The 19551-nt window shown below is 41.9% G+C and overlaps 1 protein-coding gene across 3 annotated transcripts in view; it reads right to left on the reverse strand.

The window, feature by feature from the left end:
• DENND1B (DENN domain containing 1B) overlaps positions 1–19551 on the reverse strand; it is a 153973-nt gene that overhangs the window by 62295 nt on the left and 72127 nt on the right. For all 3 annotated transcript variants that reach the window (XM_075287410.1, XM_075287411.1, XM_075287409.1), the window contains exon 10: positions 1316–1416. In XM_075287410.1, coding sequence (XP_075143511.1) covers positions 1316–1416 — 101 coding nt within the window. The remainder of the gene's footprint in view (positions 1–1315; positions 1417–19551) is intronic.

The following is a 19551-nucleotide window of genomic DNA, read 5'->3' on the forward strand; positions in this document are numbered from 1 at the left end:
AGGCACTACGGATCACATGTGATCCTGTGCTCTATTTATAGCAGGGGAGACGCCACGATTGTAGCGCTTTCCTGTGGGAGTTAACCCCTTTATTCTTGTGCGCATAGTGTCATTCACTTATTTTCATTTTCCCCATCTGGGGAGCGGGTTTCCGGATAGCGGCAGCAGAGGTAAGGACCCCTAGAGACGAGCTCTCATGGTGCATACATTCATGTTATTTTCTTGGTTCTAACTAGAACCTTATGGTACTCCTAGGAAACTGGACCCCTCTTGACCTGCTGGACTTTGTCTTTATTGATTTCTTGCATCATACATACAGGTATATGTGTATTCTTTTGTTCATTGTTTCTTTACTCTTTGCTTTATTCTGGCCTCTGCTCCCTGTACTATTTGATATGATATAATACTGTCATGGCTTATACTGATTGATATTTATAGGAGTCCAGGATAGATGGTTGTCTTTATGTTCTAGTACCTTTTCTGGCATGTTCATCTACCCTAACTCAGTTTACTATATATTATGTCTCTCTTAGTTTCTCTTGTTGAAACCACCCGGAGTATAATTATAACAACATTCACATGGTTCTCCTATGTATATAAATGTCCATATGTAAATATTGGTGAAATTGTATATTGGAAGTGTGCTGGTGTTGTACATACTGATTTTGGTTGTTACTATCTTTTTCATGTAGAGCATATCACTAGAATATACCATCACTTGTTGACTGATGGAGATCCGACTTGGAATAATTCATTGCTTTGGATATCTATCTATCTATCTATCTATCTATCTATCTATCTATCTATCTATCTATCTATCTATCCATCCATCCATCCAAACTGTACTGTAACAGTGCAGCTCTGGTTCTCCTCAGCAGTCCAACTACAGCTTCAGCCAATCAGTAGAGCCTGCGATTAACTGAAGTGCCAGTCAGTGATGTCATCCTGCAGCGCCGGCAACATGGGCTAGGGAGGAGAACCAAAGCTACCGTTCTGCAAAAGAGGAGCAAACACGGGTGAGAATAGCTCCGTTTGTTATGTTACCGCTATCCCTGCCACCAGGGAACTTTTTTGACTCTCCCCAGATAAGCCCTTTAACTTAATAACTGTATTTGTGAGATGTAATGAATTGTAAAATAATCCGCCACCAAGGTGGCAAAATAAATTATGCATGGCATATAGACTACATAAATGTCATGTTGGTAGAACTCAATTCTGCTAACTGAGACAGAACCTTTACAATCCTATAATAGAACCTGAGCATACGTTGTAACTTTGGCTATGAGTTAGTGATGTCAAGTAGGAAAACACTTACCAACAGTAGTCTAGCAGATGTGGAGGAAGGACAGGGATGTATATATGCTGCCAATACATAGGGTACAGTAGAGAGGCAGATGCATGCACACATGCTGTTAACTGAAACAAAGAGAATGGTAGATTATATTTAGAAAGATACATTACTATATATGCAAAATACATCATAACAATTGGAAAGATTTAATAAAATACAAGAGTGAAAAAACAAGAAATATATATATATATATATATATATATATATATATATATATATACCTACAATAAATAGTGTTACAAACCTAACAAGTATTATTTCCATAAATAAGACCAAATAGCAGATAACCAAATGTCTTATATCAAGTCTCTTCTAAGACCTTATTCACACAACAGGATTTTACGGGTGCTTGCTAGCCTTTTTTTTTTTTTTTTTTGATGGACATGAGAAGGCCCCATAGAAAATAATGGATTATCATTATTATTATTTAAATAATAGAACATGCCATTTCTTGGCCCATTTTCAAGGATCCTTCAATAGACTCAAGTCTATGAGGAATCTGTGAGAATAGATTATCCTCGGGTGTACAATTGACTGTGAAAAACGTGCTTGTTGATGGCTGAGCTTATGGCCCTATGTTGTGAACAAACTCTAAGTGTACATATAATATAAGATGGAAAACGTCCAGTGTTTACTGAGAGTTTTGATAGGTCTTAATGCTAGCTTGGTGAAATAAATAAATATATATATATAGATAGATAGATAGATAGATAGATAGATAGATAGATAGATAGATAGATAGATAGATAGATAGATAGATAGAGAGAGAGAGAGAGAGAGAGAGAGAGAGAAATAATAAGTGCAACCTAGGAAATATTTACATACTTCTATATCTATAGGCTTATAAAAATGCTTGCTAAACTAGTAATAATGCTAATATAAATTGTAGGGATAAACGTACCAGCGCCTTAAGGACTTTTCCATGAAATTCGGACATGAGACATAAAGTGTAAGATCTCAGTAATTTCTGTGAAACGCTGTATGGATTCTTTTGGCTACAGAACATGGATAATTGGGCCTGTGATGGGATGCAGGGCCCTGGCTAGCTGAGTTCATTTAACCCCACTAAATATGGCTGGTCGTGAGGCCTGAGAGCTCCCAAGAGAGCTCGTTAGGGCTGATTGCCAAACGATGGAGAACCAGGAGGCGGTGGGGAGCATCTGGAAAGGGTCGTGATAACGGGAGGTGAGCCTATACTGCAGAACGCTCTCTCTTGGGATATGACTGCACTCTGTCACACGCTGTCACCACTGCCCAGGCAGCTGTCTTCTGGTGACAATGCAACATCAGTCATTCATTAGCTCAACCACCATTAACCCCTTAAAAAATGAACAATTACGTCAATTGAAGAAAAATAACATTATTAAAGTCATATCCTTTTCTTTAGGTCTGTCCTAGCACTTGCTTAAGTGTAGTATGCCACAGTCTAATCCTTGAAGTGATAAGACACAATGTTCAATTGGACGTTTCTGGACATTACTAATCCTCACTGGAGAACTTTTGCAGTTTATAGAGTATGTTAGGCTGAGGCCCCCAATAGCGGGCTGTAGTAAAAAAGCGTTATGGGGAAAACCGTGGCGGAAATACATTGCGGTTTTTCCCACAGAAAGTCCACAGAGGTAAACTCTGCTTCAGTTACACCTATAGAGAAACCACCCGCATTTCTGTAGGTATTTCCAAAAACGCAATCGTTGCGGGTATTTTTTCTTCAATGTGGGGATGGGATTACACCACGCGGAGCGCAGGCCTACACTTACACTTCTTAGGACAACTCATTTTTGTAAAAAAATTTTTTTTTTTATAAAAGTAACTTTTTAGTTAACCCACAATAAAGAGTATATAAGAAAACAGAGCACGAAATATAATATACTACAATGCCATAAGACAATGCTGATATGCAGCAATTGTGTCCGCAATAAAATGTGAAGCTAAAGGTGCATGCACACTACGTAACGCCGGGCGTGTATGAGAGCCGTACACGCCGGCGTTACAGCAGGGCTGCCGAACACTTCCCATTCACTTCAATGGGAGCGCTCGTAACAGCGGCGTTTACGAGCGCTCCCATTGAAGTGAATGGGAAGTGTTCGGCAGCCCTGCTGTAACGCCGGCGTGTACGGCTCTCATACACGCCCGGCGTTACGTAGTGTGCATGCACCCTAAGGGCTGCTATCTCACGGTCACCTTAGGGTAAGTTCACACGGGGTTTTTGGATAAGAACCTAAGGCGGAGGCTGCCTCAATTTCCGATCCAAAAACCAGGTAGCCGCGACTGAAAGCCGGTGCACTGCGTTGGCATCCAGCTACGCACTCTGCTCCAGATTAGACCCAATGAATGGACCTAGTTCAGGGTAGGGAGTGTCTTCAGGCCGAATCGCGAGGTGACTCTGCCTGAAGAATGAGCATGTCGCTTCTTTTTTTTCAGGAGCCATAAGAAACGGCTCCTGGAAAAAAGAACTGAGCGGCTCCCATTGTTTTCAACGGGAGCCGTCTTTTTGGACAGGGTTTCGAGGCCGTATCCGCCTCGAAACTCTGTGTGAACTTAGCCTTATTATTAAAGGGTGTCATCTCCATTATGAACTTAGTTCAATGGTGTGTGAGGTAGGACAGTAAGACAAAGGTCACACAGGGAAATAGTGATGGGTATTTTTTTTTACATTCCCTAGTGATCACACTAGTATTATAGTGCGAATAAAACGGTTGGGACAGGCAGAAATGTTGGAAAGGAGAACAGGAAGTTGGGCTTCACCAAGATGTAGAGACACTCACTTGAGGGCAGAAGGTAAGAGTCTCCATGAAGAAGAAAAACTCACTTGAGAACAGAAGATTGAAATAAAAAAAGGGAGGGAGGTAGTATCGAGAGTCTTAAAAGAACAAGATGGCCAACGAAAAGAATAAACAGACAAAAGTTTATAATCCATCTATGACTTACTTATAGATGGATATTGTCAACACTGTCCCAATATAAATTTCCTATCAGTATGTCTTTCAGAAACCGAAGTATGCTGAGGAAACCACCCGCAAACACAGGGAGAACATACAAACTCCTTGCAGATGTTGTCCTTGGCTGGGAAGAAACATAGGACTTCAGTGCTGCCAGGTATCAGTGCAAACCACTGAGCCACAATATCAAGGCAATCTGTCATCCTAGACCTTGTTCTCCACATTGTAATAGTGAGGAAGTGAAAGACATGTGCAACACAGGGCATCATAATAAAAGTATCCTGATATCAGACACAGAATATATGTGACTTATGATATTGATCTTGGTATAGTGGCTGTGCTTGGTATTGCAGCTCATCCCTATTCATTTGAAAGGGATACAACCGCGGCAACACCATTTGACCAATGGATGCGATGTCAACGGCCTGAAAAAAGGAAATAGAGCGCCATAGAGTCTTGGATAACCGGTTGAAGAGTTTACATATACCATTTATGTAAGGACATCACTGAACCTCATATTTGACAACCAAGTCAAACGCACATGGGACCACAAAACCAAAGTAAAAAGGGAAATGTTTGGACTGTAGTGTCATTTGACCAAGCACCTACAAATGGCACAGATTAAGAAAGATAGTCATTGGACTCTCAACTTTGCAGAGAGGCAAAAGAAAATAAGTGACAAGGCACCTGGACTTCTAAGCTCTACACCATGAGGACCTCACCAAACAACAACCCTTATAAACCCCTTAGTGACATGCACTGTACTATTATGGCTGATGTCATGGAATTAACTATGGCGCCTGCTCAGGCAAAGTTGTGGAGTTGGTACGCCAAAGCTCCGACTCAGACAGCCATGGTCAGTCAGAAGCTGCAAAACATCACCAATTCACCAAAAAAAATCTAGTGATTGAATTCCTACAAACTATAGCAATATGCGACAAACTATACTAGTCTTATAAAATTAATAACTGTGCAAAATAACAAAAAAATAATTTAATCACTTTATTTTAAAGCTGGCGTCAGTAACTTTTTTCTGACTCCAACTCCCACTTCACAGCCCCGTTACGCCCAGAATCTGAGATGGCACCATAGATTAAAGGGTTCAGGTTTTTGTAATTCTCTGCTGCTCTTTTTGTTATATTGTAAAATATGTAGTTAAAAATTTTAATGATGTGAAAGTCATAAAAACCTGTACACAAGAAGTCTCAAGCAAAATTCCTACAAATGCCATTAACTGCAAACTACCAGGACACGAGTTATAAAAACTGGCCCCACAGACTCAAATTCTGGATTTTACTTATTACATAGCCTTTGAAAAACTGGCATAGATGGGTTAGTATATCCCCTCTCCCGATATGTATGGAGATATTGATTCTAGGGGAGAATAATTCTGTACATACAGAGCCTTACTGAGCAATCATTGGACCTATGTATATCTTTGTATAAAATTGTAGGTACAGAGGCTTTGCCATAGAACCTCTATGGCACCTCAACTGGTCAAACGGACTTGCACTTGGTATTATTGTGTCCTCAAGTCAACGCAGAGTTACACATTTATATATATATATTATATATCCCTGTCCCCATTAGGACTCACAATCGAAATTACTGTAACCTGTCAGTATGTTTATGAATTGTAGGAGTACTGGGAGGAAACCCATGTAAAAAAATAAGGTCATATATACCACATGTGTAAGGAGGCAGAGTCCCTTGAAATATTGTGGAAGTGAAAAGGTGGAATGAACCTGGACTTGACATCTAGGTGTCACCTTTCCTTTTGTCAAAAAGAACTGTTAGGGTAAGTTCACACACGGTTTTTTGGTCAGGGTTTTGAGGTCATATCCGCCTCAAAATTCTGACCAAAAAGACGTACCCCATTGAAATTAATGGGAGCCGCTCAGGTCTTTTTTCAAGGAGCCGTTTCTTCCGGAAAAAAGAAGTGAGATGCTCATTCTTCAGGCTTGAGTCGCCTTGCTATTCGGCCTGAAGACACTCCCTCCCATTGGGCTTAATCCGGAGTGGAGTGCGCGGCTGGATGTTGCTGCAGTGCACCAGCTTTCAGTCACGGCTACCCGGTTTTTGGATCGGAACCTGAGGCGGCCTCCACCTCAGGTTCTGATCCAAAAAAACCCCGTGTGAACTTACCCTTAGCACTGAATGAAAAGTATCAGAGTGTGTACGGACACACCCGCAACTGGGAACACCCAAATTTATTCTAAATTTTCTAGGAACTGAGGAACGACAACAGGCAGAGCTTAAAAAAAACCATGCAGCGGAATTCTTATTTCATGAACAATACAAGTATTACATGTCAGGAGATCCATCATGTCCCTTTTTTGATAATTCTTCAACTCTCATTATGTTTCCGCCCTTGCCAAATACAAGCGTACCAGGAGCTCAAGGAACTCTTTTACTACTTAAGAATATTCCTGTGACCTGACTGGTTATTACCACCGACTGCAACATAAATATACAGTGAGTAACAAGAGAAAGAAAAAAAAATACTCACAGAAAAGTCAAATAGAACTTGAAGATTTATTTTATTTTTGGTTTCTGTAATATTAAACTTAGCTGCCATTTAAATGGTTTGTGGAGATCTTGGGCTGCTGCTTCTCATTCGGGAGAGTGCCATTAAAGTAGCGCTCCCACAAAACACATTATTAGAAAATTATAAGATGTAATGTAGAATAAGGATAATCGCTTGGTGGGTGCATTTGTCAGTTATTCACTCCATTATGGTCCTCAGCTGTATCGTGTGGCCGACACTCTGACCCTCCACTGATAAAGTTTCTTATGTGTGGACAGGAAGTCAATTTTGTTTATCCAGTACTATGAAAGTCACAAAGGGGAAAGAAATGGAGAAACAAACTTCTAGTCTATAAGAAGCTGTGTCAGTCTTATTGCTGGTCACATGACACAGCTGAGGAGCAGAATAATGTGTATAACTCACGGATACAGCCAACAGTAAGGTTATCTTCACTAGAATATACATCATGTACTTTCCTAACAGGCCATGAAAAATAGTGTGGGAGCACTACTTTAAGACTCCAAGGAAAAGGGTCTGCAAATAAACTCCGTTACGCAGAAAGAGAAAACTGTTCCTCTAGCTCCACCTGTTGGAAGACAGCCATTCTATAAGTCAATACCTGGCCACACAAGAGACACTCCTCTGCAGTTGTATCAGGGTGATCACTATTTATCGGCACAGATTAGAACACTGGTTGGGTGAGAGGTCTTTGTGGGATTTAGGGATGGTAGGGGGGATACAGTTTCTCTTTAAGGGGCGCAACATGAATGCATAACAGGCCATGTAATGCTCCTTTGGCTTATTATTCTATGACGGCAGCAAATAGGACTTTCATCAGAACTGGGGACAGCCCTGAGACTCCAGACAGGAGGTCCCATTACATACTTACCTAATTGTTTCTTTGCAGATAACAGGCAGAGCCATATCAGAGCTGACTACAGCACAGTCTCTATCTGAGCCGGAGGCAGCCGGGCCAAGCACGACTAAAGACATGTCTTACCTCAGAAATGGACAACGAGATTTTAATGTGGTGGGTAAACGTGTTGAAAGCTGCTTTCAGAACAGATGTACAGTCCTTGTTCTTAAAGCAAATGTTTTCATTCTGACCTTACCGTAGGCAACATTATAATGGTGGCATATCTGTAAGAGAGAGGTCACCCCGCCACGTGTGTCTTACTGATTATGGAACACAATCAGTTCCACTGTGCAGAACAATGACCTAATAACATTGACATGTTTACTCTAAAAAAAAAAGCCTGTTGTATCCATGTCATGTAGAGGAAAAGTCTGTGTCATGTGTTCAAAGCAATCCTACAGTATGCAATAAATGCACCGCACTTAGCTAAAATATCGGGTTCCCTCTTTATTTTTTCTTTCAATTCTTTATTTATAACAAGAAAAAGGGACATAGGACATAAATGGGCAATAGAAACATAAAATTGTACCAAAAAAGGGGGGAGGAGACTGATAACTGCCTCTACCCAACAAAGAGGGGTTTCTTGTTTTTTTAGGAAACAAGAACACATAATTCTTCAACAAAAAAAAAACAAAAAAACAGTTATCAAAAACATAAGGGGGAGGGGGAGTGAGAGTGGGAATGATGATGGGGGGGGGGGGGTTGGGGTGGAGGTTAGTGGTGGCGGGTAATAACCACGACACAAGTAACAACTTAACGAAAACTACTTAAAGGAATTCTACCATTAATTTACTTTTTTTTCTAATTACCACGTCGGAATAGACTTAAGAAAGGCTATTCATCTCCTACCTTTAGACGTGGTCTCCGCCGCGCCGTTCCGTAGAAATACCGGTTTTAACAGGAGCATAGAGGGGCCACCCCAAAATGGCCGCCGGCCAGCTCCTGTATTGAACTGCAAGAGCGGCTACCTAGCCGCTCTTGCAGTTCAATACAGGAGCCGGCCGGCAGCCATTTTTGGGTAGCCGTTCTTGCAGTTCAATACAGGAGCTGGCCGGCAGCCATTTTGGGATGGCCTCTCTATGCTCCTGTATAGAACTACAAGAGCAAGAGAAACCAGAAGAGGCGGAGTTGCTGCAGAAGAAGGAGGCAGTGCTGGAAAGAGCTCTCGGGCAGCAATGGGGATGCGCTCATCGGCCTTTCAGCGCTGGGGCCCGCCCTTATTGCTGCAAGCTCATTTGCATACCGGTTAAAACCGGTATTTCTACGGAACGGCGCGGCGGAGACCACGTCTAAAGGTCGGAGACGAATAGCCTTTCTTAAGGCTATTCCGACGTGTTCATTAGGAAAAAAAAGGTAGTTTAATGGTAGAATCCCTTTAAGGCTAAGGCCCCACGTTACAGAAACGGCAGTTTTTTTGTCGCAGATTTTGTTGCGTTTTTTTGGAGCCAAGCCAGGAATGGCTACATAAGGAATGTAATTATATATATATATATATATATATATATATATATATATATATATATATATATATATATGAAGCTCTTATATTTCTCTCTTCTACTCAATCCACTCTTGGCTTTGGCTCAAAAAACCACAACAAAATCTGCAACAAAAAAAAGCTGCGTTTCCGCAATGTGGGGCCCCAGCCTGAAGGTCAGAGAAATACATATGCATGACCGTGGACTAATGAGAGCCCACGTCTCCACGTCCCACTCCTGCACCTAGTCCAGTAGCCATACCTGTAAAAAGCAGCCAAGGTGACCACGTTTTAAGGTATTTTTCACATTTGTGTGAGATCCAACTAGACAGTTCCTCAAATCTACAGATTTAGTAGATCTTGACAAAACATTCAGCTATAGTAGGTGGTTCAGGCTGAAGTTATTTAAGAGGAATCAGCATTTTTTGCTGCAGACAGCATGTGTGTCACGAAATCATCTTTGGAAGGCTTAAAATAGCAATGTGGCAGGCCAAGAGCTACCTGAGAAAGCATACGATGGAAGGGCATACCAGTAACATCTCGGACAACAGACTCAACCATGGTCCAAAAAGGGGTGATCATCTGGCAGTGCCACCAAATGTGTGAGAGATCCAATCAGTTTTTTGCATCGCCAACACATATTTGATTGTGCCAGTTTCTGTGTATACAAGAAGCCTGGGGTTTTGTAGCACCTGGTAAGCAGCTTATAATGGTTCAACTGCAATCATAGGCATGGAGAAAAACCATGGGACGACACAAGAACAGAGGATGGCTCATTATCAGAGAAGATTACAACAGATTATTTTTCCCAAGAGAGAAGATGGGCTGGCTTCATTGGCTTCATGTGCTCCCATTGAACAATATACAGGTGATACAAATTTGATAAACTACGTAATTTAGGGAGAGGCGCTAAGACGAGTTTCTCAAAATCAGTGCATTCTGCTCTTAGTGTCTACTAAGAGGGTGCAGGTGAGAGTGAAATGGAGTTGATACAGAGGGTTGAGACGTTGCAGACCAGTTATAATTCGAACTCAATCAATATTCAAGGAATGGGGCAGGTTAAAGAGAGACTTGAGCGACAAGGACTCTGCAGGGATGGGGGATAAGAGTAAAGTAGGCATTTCGGTAGAGGGCAAAGGCGCCAGAACAGGGTCTGTGTTCTCATCTGAGACTAAGTTCACACTGGCATAATAGGGTCCTTTTCTGGTCAAATATCAGATCTGATACATGATAGCTTCCATTGGACTGATGGACACCATTGACTAATGGGGTTTTGTCATACTTTCTGTAATAATACTTGTTTTTGGGAGAATGCAGAAGTATAAAAAAAAAGAAGGTCACTTATTTATTCACTTTGAGGGGGTCACTAATGTTTTGGAACTGTATAACATCTATACTGACTTAACATGGTGCTAAAAAAAACCACAACAGAAAAATAGGCCTTTGAAATCCGTAAAGGATTATAGTTAGAGATGAGCGAACACTGTTTGGATCAGCCGATCCGAACAGCACGCACCCATAGAAATGAATGGAAGCACCTGTGACGCTGGCCGGCCGGCGTCACAGGTGCTTCCATTCATTTCTATGGGTGCGTGCTGTTCGGATCGGCTGATCCAAACAGTGTTCGCTCATCTCTAATTATAGTCATTTTAGGCCTTTCTGAGAACATGGACAGTCAGGACCTATAAACTACACATGTAGCATCTATTTTTCTTGTAAAAGGAAATGCTTTACCATGGATTATGTTAGGGTACAAATTGGATGTAATCTGCAATACCCATACATTTACAACATGGTTTTAATGAAGATTACACTAGCTGTATATCCTAAGGGTGAAATCTGTAGTAAAATGCCGCAACAAAAAATGGACACGCAGGTCAACTTCTGTGCAGATTTTACCTGCAGTATGTGAATGACATTGTGTAAAATCTCATACGTCATACACTTTACTTAACCTTCTCTCCATGAGAAAGAAACAGCTGGGAAAAAAAATTATCAAATCTGCAAAAATTGAAAATCAGTTTTTATTTTTGTAACTTTTGTGTTTTTCCTTCAGAGTTTGCAAAAATATTTTTATTATAGCCACCATCTACTTGCAGAAAACATGTCGAAAGAAGAATTATATAACATTTATTGAAGTTGATCTATAAATAAAAAGGGGTAATAAAGTGGTTAAGCACAAAGAAAGAGGAAACAATGTGGTAAAAATATAGACACTTCCTAGATTCACCCATCCTACATAATGCCACCACATAATAGAACGGGACACCGAGTATATACATAGTGTACAGATGCCTGACCTTACAGTCTACTCCAGCTTATACTTTGTGAGTGACAATACATTTCGCAACATCTCACGCCAGGAATATGAACTAGTACCAATGAGTTTTCTGTATCGAGCTAAAAAGTCAACAGGGCTTTGTTAAGACATTGGTTTTAACCTTGTTGATATACAGCAGAGATGAGCTGAACTCATGGTGTTAGGAGCCCTTGGGTTAACTCCTTCTCAGTTGCAGACAGTAGGGGCCCATGAACATGCAGATGTCTGCATTATCAGACACACTCTAGTTAACATATCAGCAATTGCACTGGAGCGAGTCCTGTGTCAGGCGCGGGCCAGCCATGTAAAGCCTCGTTTGGCTGGTTATGGGATGCATGCTGAGGGGGAGCGATCATACAAGCATATGACAGCAGTGACCACGCTTGGGTGAGCTACAGAGGCACAAACGTAGCTCCGGAACAGGGATCTAGCTCATTGACGGCTCCGAGACAGAGAGAGGGAAACTGATGCCTTGTTGTACAACCATGATTCACTCCACGTTGTGTCTATGTCCAGGGTATGTGTCAGATTGTGTGAGACGTTACAGGATATCAGCTAAACATACTCTTATTCATCTGCCTTATAGCTTTTTAGTTTTTTCTCATTGATTCAATTAAAACAAAAGACCATTATCACCCTAGGGTTCACCTTAAAGTGGAAGGTTCATGTTTGGTAAACCACATTTGCGAAATGCACAATATACAGAAATTCCCAATGTAGGTGTTTGATCAGAGTGGCTAGTCTATAATAAAGAAGCAACAGTATAATAGAAAAGCAACAAAGAAATGCTAAATTATAAGGATATGAAACCTCAATTGTAAGAAAATAAAAAAAAAATATATATTATAAGGGTTGTCCAAGGATAAAAGTTTTATTTCCTTTTACTCCTCAGTTTTGTTCCTATGTCGTGGCTCTAGGCCAGAGGTTCCCAAACTTTTTTTTCTCATAGACCACTTTCAAAATTTTACTGGTTTCGGTGGACCCCTGCTGCTACATTTCTACCATATTCCCAAAACTCGTCAAAAAATGTGAAGATCAGATCTAACGATGATCCCGTTGAGTCTCCTGTGGACCCCTGGGGCTCCACCTGGACCATTTTGGGAATCACTGCTCTAGGCCATGACAGTCTCTACTTGTATACATGGAGGCTGCTTTATTGATATCCCATCAAGAAGACTTCTGTAGCCAATCACTGAGGACAGAGTGAGTATAAAGTGTTTCTTTCATTGTACAGTCTCCCCTGCTGCTGCAGCCATCAATACTTTATCCCGGATAAACCCCCATAAAGCGGCTATACACTTTACATACAGTATGTTTTTTCTTCAAATGTCGTATAAAAGACAAATGCAGGTAACTTACTAATATATCTTTGGTTAGATACCTTCTGAAGCCACATCCCCTTGATAGCATCATCTTCTGTTCCTACCGCTCTCAGTTCCATTCCCAACACGGCTACAGATGGCGGGTCAAGTAACAAGGCGATCTCAAAAGCATCCTTCATCCCAGGACATTCTGTACCTCGGCTTAATTTCCTGAACATCTAAAACCAGCATAGTGTGCAGCAATGGAAGAGGCTGATGGAAGTGTCTTCTCGCATGCCACTCCAACTGCAGCAAGTCTTAGGACAGCAATGGCATAAGTCCGTGGCTGCATGGAACAGGGGCGGAATTCAGGAGGGACAAAGATCCTCCACTAAAGATTAAATCCCAACCATAGTGAGCTGTGATCAAGGATCACAGAATGGCAGAGCTCAGATGACAGCAGTACTCACTCCCCAATTTCTTCATAGTGGTGGTTGAGTTGACCCATATGACTGGGACATCATTGTAGTCACCCAAAACCACAGCTATGAAAGGGGAAGGTAAATATAAGGATATATGTTAAGGACAGTCTACCAATTTTCTGAAACTGGATAAGCCCTTTCTCCCTATCTTATAAAAATGAATTCTTGTCTGTCTGTCTGTCTGTCTGTACTCTAATGCGAACCAAACGACTGGACCGATCTTCACCAAATTTGGTACAGAGATACTTCAGGTATCCGGGAAGGTTTAAGACGAGACTCCAACTCGCTCGGACGTACCGTTGCTGAGATACAGCATTCCAAATACAGTGCCCCCCCCCCCTTAGCCAATACAAACCTGCAAGTCTTTCACTCATATTCCAACTGCAATACACACGGTCACTCCACATGCACAATACAACACTGATTTCCAAACTGAGATACACGCATCAGAGGATTAGATACACAGATCAGCACACAGTATCACATGCCAGAGGATTAGATACACGGGTCTGCACACAGTCCCACACACCAGAGGATTAAATACGCATTTCTGCACACAGTTCCACACACTGAAGGATTTGATACGTGCATTTGCACACGGTTTCACATGCCAAAGGATTAGATACAGGCGTCTACGCACAGTTCCACACTCCAGAGGATTAGATACGTGCATCTGCACACATTTGTACACGGCATAGGATTAGATACACGCGTCTGCACACAGTTCCACATTCCAGAGGATTAGATATGCGCGTCTGCACACAGTTCCACATTCCAGAGGATTAGATACGCGCATCTGCACACAGTTGTACATGCCATAGGATTAGATACACGCGTCTGCACACAGTACCACATGCAGTAGGATTAGATACACGCGTCTACACATAGTTCCACACACCAAAGGATTAGATATGCACGTCTGCACACAGTACCACACGGGGGAGGATTAGATACGCGCGTCTACACACAGTACCACATGCCATAGGATTAGATACGCGCATCTGCACACAGTACCACATGCCGGGGGATTGGATACGCGCGTCTACACACAGTTCCACACGCCGTAGGATTAGATATGCGCCTCTTCACACAATACCATACAAGGGAGGATTAGATACACGTGTCTTCACACAGTTGTACACGCCATAGGATTAGATACACGGGTCTGCACACAGTCCCACACACCAGAGGATTAAATATGCACTTCTGCACACAGTACCACATGCCATAGGATTAGATACGTGCGCCTGCACACGGTTCCACATGCCGAAGCATTAGATACAGGCGTCTACACACAGTTCCACACTCCAGAGGATTAGATACACAGATCAGCACACAGTATCACACGCCAGAAGATTAGATACACGGGTCTCCACACAGTCCCACACACCAGAGGATTAAATACGCATTTCTGCACACAGTTCCACACACTGAAGGATTTGATACACGCGTCTGCACACGGTTCCACATGCCGAAGGATTAGATACAGGCGTCTACACACAGTTCCACACTCCAGAGCATTAGATACGTGCGTCTGCACACATTTGTACACGCCATAGGATTAGATACACGCGTCTGCACAGAGTACCACATGCCGTAGGATTAGATACACGCGTCTACACACAGTTCCACATTCCAGAGGATTAGATACGTGCGTCTGCACACAGTTGTACACGCCATAGGATTAGATACACGCGTCTGCAGACAGTACCACATGCAGTAGGATTAGATACGCGCGTCTACACATAGTTCCACACGCCAAAGGATTAGATACGCGCCTCTTCACACAATACCACACTTTGGAGGATTAGATACGTGTCTCTGCACACAGTACCACAAGCCAGAGAATTAGATACGCGTCTCAGCACACAGTATCACACAGGGGAGGATTAGATACGCGTGTTTACACACAGTACCACGCGGGGGAGGATTAGATACGCGCGTCTACACACAGTACCACATGCCATAGGATTAGATATGCGCATCTGAACACAGTACCACATGCCGGGGGATTGGATATATGCCTCTACACACAGTTCCACACGCCGTAGGATTAGATACGCGCCTCTTCACACAATACCACACGGGAGGATTAGATACACGTGTCTTCACACAGTTGTACACGCCATAGGATTAGATACACGCGTCTGCACACAGTACCACATGCCGTAGGATTAGATACGTGTGTCTACACACAGTACCACATGCCTTAGGATTAGATACACGCGTCTGCACACAGTACCACATGCCGTAGGATTAGATACGCGCGTCTACACACAGTACCACATGCCGTAGGATTAGATACACGTGTCTACACACAGTTCCACACGCCGTAGGATTAGATACGTGCCTCTTCACACAATACCACACAGGGGAGGATTAAATACGTGCGTCTGCACACAGTACCACACGCCAGAGGATAAGATAAGCGCGTCTGCACACAGTACCAAATTCCGTAGGATTAGATACGCACGTCTGTACACAGTAACACATGCCATAGGATTAGATACGCGCCTCTTCACACAATACCACACGGGGAGGATTAGATATGTGCATCTGCACACAGTACCACACCAACAAGGATTGGATACTTGCATCTAAACACAGTACTACACGGGGAAGGATTAGATACAGCTTTACCCCAGGTATCTATAACAACTGATCACAGGTTTTTCACTGATATCCAAAATGAGATACACATAATCACATGACGCTTATGGACATACACACAAACCACATACAAAATACACCAGTGCAAAACTGGACATTTCTTATGAGGCCACTACACAAACATAAAATGTAATATACCCGTGCGAAGCCGGGTCCTCCCTCTAGTAACCAATATATTCAGGTTCTTCTCTTGGCAAGGTTGTGGAGTCATTTGCCTGCTATGGCAGTTCTAAAAGGCTTCCACGCCTTTCAATGATAAATTACTATTAAGCTGTGCCAATGGCAGGGCTTAATAGTAATCCGACAATTTTACAATACTCTATACTACAATAGTATAGTGCTGCAGGAGGCAGACGGAAAAAAAAAAGGTAAACATTTTCCCACTGTACAAATAAAATTAAATAAAAATATCACTTATTACATTAATGCCTTTTAGGGCTCGTTCACGCGGTGGAAAATTTTTCCACCGTGTGGTTTTTCTGGCGGGGCATCCCGCTCCTGATTAGACCTGAATGAATAGGCCTAAACAGGAGCGTGTCTCGAGCCGCGGAATCCACGGTGAGATACGGCTTGTCCTAGCGGGGAAAAAAAAAAGCGAGTGGCTCCCATTGAAGTCAATGTGAGCCATTTTTGCAGGCGGATTTTGAGACAGATTTCGCATCAAAAAACTCCATGTGAACATATCCTTAGAAGGCAGGGAGTAAAAAACCTATAAAGGCCAAAATGGAAAATGGCTGTGGTGGGAAGAGGATAAAAAAAAAACAAACGTATCCAACGAAAAGTTTATAAATTCTGAAAAGCTGACCAGGGAATCTATATGTAAGAGTAATAAATAGTTTTTAAGTATTTATTTTGACATTTCCATAAGTTAGGTTGGTTGTGATGGGTTAATTTTGGCTTTCCATATCCTCTATCTCAGATTTATGGTTGCTTACACAAATAGTCCTACAGTGGGCTGTGGGAGGACGGCCGAGGGAGCGCTTATTTTTCTTTCTTTATTTTATTTTCTCTAATAATTAGCCTTTCTTGTTCTGATAAAACATCGGCCCTCCAAGGCTGCCAGCCTGTGAAGGTGAAACATATGACCTCCCTTCTTCCAGATAACTCCAACTTACTCCTTCTGATGGAATGCATAGGGAGAGAAGAATGGGATGCGTGCAGCACCAGGAAGACGCCAGCAGAAATATTTGTCTTAGAAAAAGCTTTTCTGCTTCTCCGCTTTATCACAGACGGCTGTCAATACCATTGAGATATTCCTAAATACAGCCAGCGGATGCAGAGGAACAGTGTGCCCTAAAACCTATTATTTTAAGTGTGTACTTATTTATCTGGAAGAAATAGTTTGTAATATTATTCACGTGCCATTCCTAAGAATAATACTAAAAAAAAAAAACATTATAAAAACAACCAAGGGCACAGGCTTGGTTGTTTTCCAAGGTCGTCGGACAAAGGGGCAGAGTGATTACTTTATGAATGGGATAGTCTCGAGCCAGACAACCCCTTCAAAATTAGTTTTGGTTTAGAATATGATCTTTTTGAAGCATTTTGGTTAAATTAGAGGGGTTATCCCACAAATAATATCATGTATGATTATTGTCCAGCCAGTAATAATAATCATTATCCACCCAACGGCGGCCCAGAGAAGACATCTAAAGGTAGAAGACGAATATCCTTTCTTAAGGCTATTCCTACGTGTTAGGGACAAAAAAAATGACTTTTAATGATAGGATCCCTTTAACTAAGAATAATATTCTTTGTGTGACAACCCCTTTAAAGACTACCTATAGAACAACTTTACAGAAGTGAATAATACAGGTGAATATAATTTATCTTATCAGAGAGGAATACCTCTTTCTGCTCTTACCAGGCTGTTCCCTATTCCCCCACTCTGCCAAAATGACTTTTATTGTGAAAATCAGTCTGAATTACTTATTACACAGAAGTCTATTAAGAGGGGGAGGAGGAGGAAGAGGCTGTTGAAAAAGACACAGTCTGCTACACTGTGAGTAAGAGAGCTCTTCTGAGACAGCTATATCTTTCAAAATAAGACTCTACTATCACAAAGAATGAGTCAATAAATCATTTAACAGCATCCCCCCTCCCCTCTCCATAGACTTCTGTGATAGATACAAATTACAGATTACTGATAAAAGTCTAAGTGAAGGAAAGGAGGAAGAGAGCAGCCTAATGAATATAGAAGGAAACAGATTTCTTAAATAAGATATATGTCAAAGATTCTTTAGTCACCTGCACTATTCATTAAGAAAAATCATTTTTATAACTGAAGGTATGAATTATCTCACATTTCTAAATTCTCACTGATCAGCTTTTCAGTAAGAATATCTCCAAGTCTGATAAGTCTAAGACTCTTATTTGTAGGATAGTAGAGTTCTCTCTTTAGAGCACAGTTAGTTGTTCTCTAAAGGATTCATCTAGGATTCTAGTAGATAGCCACAAGTAGAACATCCATTCACAATCTTCACCATCTACCATTTGTATCCTTACATTGTGCCTGCTACTGTTCTCTCCCATCTCACAATGTCCTATTGTCAGTGACATCATAGCCCCACAATATATCTCTGTTTGCTCAGACTACTTAAATAGTTACTGGAGTGTCATCTAAGTTGTGCTCATAGGGTAGTAATGCGATCACCGATGAGCAAATCACTTAACCTACAATGCTATATTTGTACAGAAAAATTGCTCCACAATGCTGGCCACTAGGAATTTCCCTTTAAAGGGGTATTCCCATGATGATTGTTCACTAACCTGCAGGCTGTTGTGCTCTCTTCACTTCCTGCTTTTCTCGGCACATAGGTGGGCGGGGTTTCACTTGCACGGGATTGGTTGCAAATTAATTACCACAATGTGAAGCTGATGTAGCAGAGCTGGATTTGAGTCAGCTTGCATTACATACAGAGGTAACGGACTCCCTATCTCAGCCCTTATCAGCCAAATTCAATTAAACCGACTGATAAGAGCTGAGAAATCCTGGAGCTCTCACCTCCCCTATCTGAGAAGCTCTGCTACTTAAAAGACACAAACAGCTCAGAGCTGCTCCCAGCCCCTCCCTCCCCCTCTGAGAGCAGGCAGCTACATCACTTGATAAATGAGCAGATAATCCCAAGGGCCATAGAAACGGAGTGTAAACAATGAAGTGAATAAATTAAGATAGCGGCCAAACAAAGCAGTTTTGATAAAGCAATGCATTTAGGAAAAGTCTTAAATCCACATAAACTAGCAGTATAGATAGGATCCTTGTGATGGGACAACTCCTTTAACTTGCTACCCACTGTCTGTTGTCATGCAAAGTCTGTCTCTAGAAGCAGACACACTGAGATGGACTGCATGCTTAGGACACACAGGATAGTTTTGGCTGCAGACAACCCTAGCATATTGTTGCTGGCTTTGAATGGGGACAAAAAGGGTTAATACTAGAGGCAATTCTGTGCTTCCCATTGGTGTGCATTGCATGATGGGAAGTTGGAGTCAGGCAGCCCCAGCGCGTGTACACATGCCACACCTTTTACACGCAAGTGACATTTGATTAAAATGACAGGTATGATGT

The sequence above is a fragment of the Leptodactylus fuscus genome, chromosome 9 (genome assembly GCF_031893055.1).
Source record: "Leptodactylus fuscus isolate aLepFus1 chromosome 9, aLepFus1.hap2, whole genome shotgun sequence".
In the NCBI taxonomy this organism is placed as follows: Eukaryota; Metazoa; Chordata; class Amphibia; order Anura; family Leptodactylidae; genus Leptodactylus; species Leptodactylus fuscus.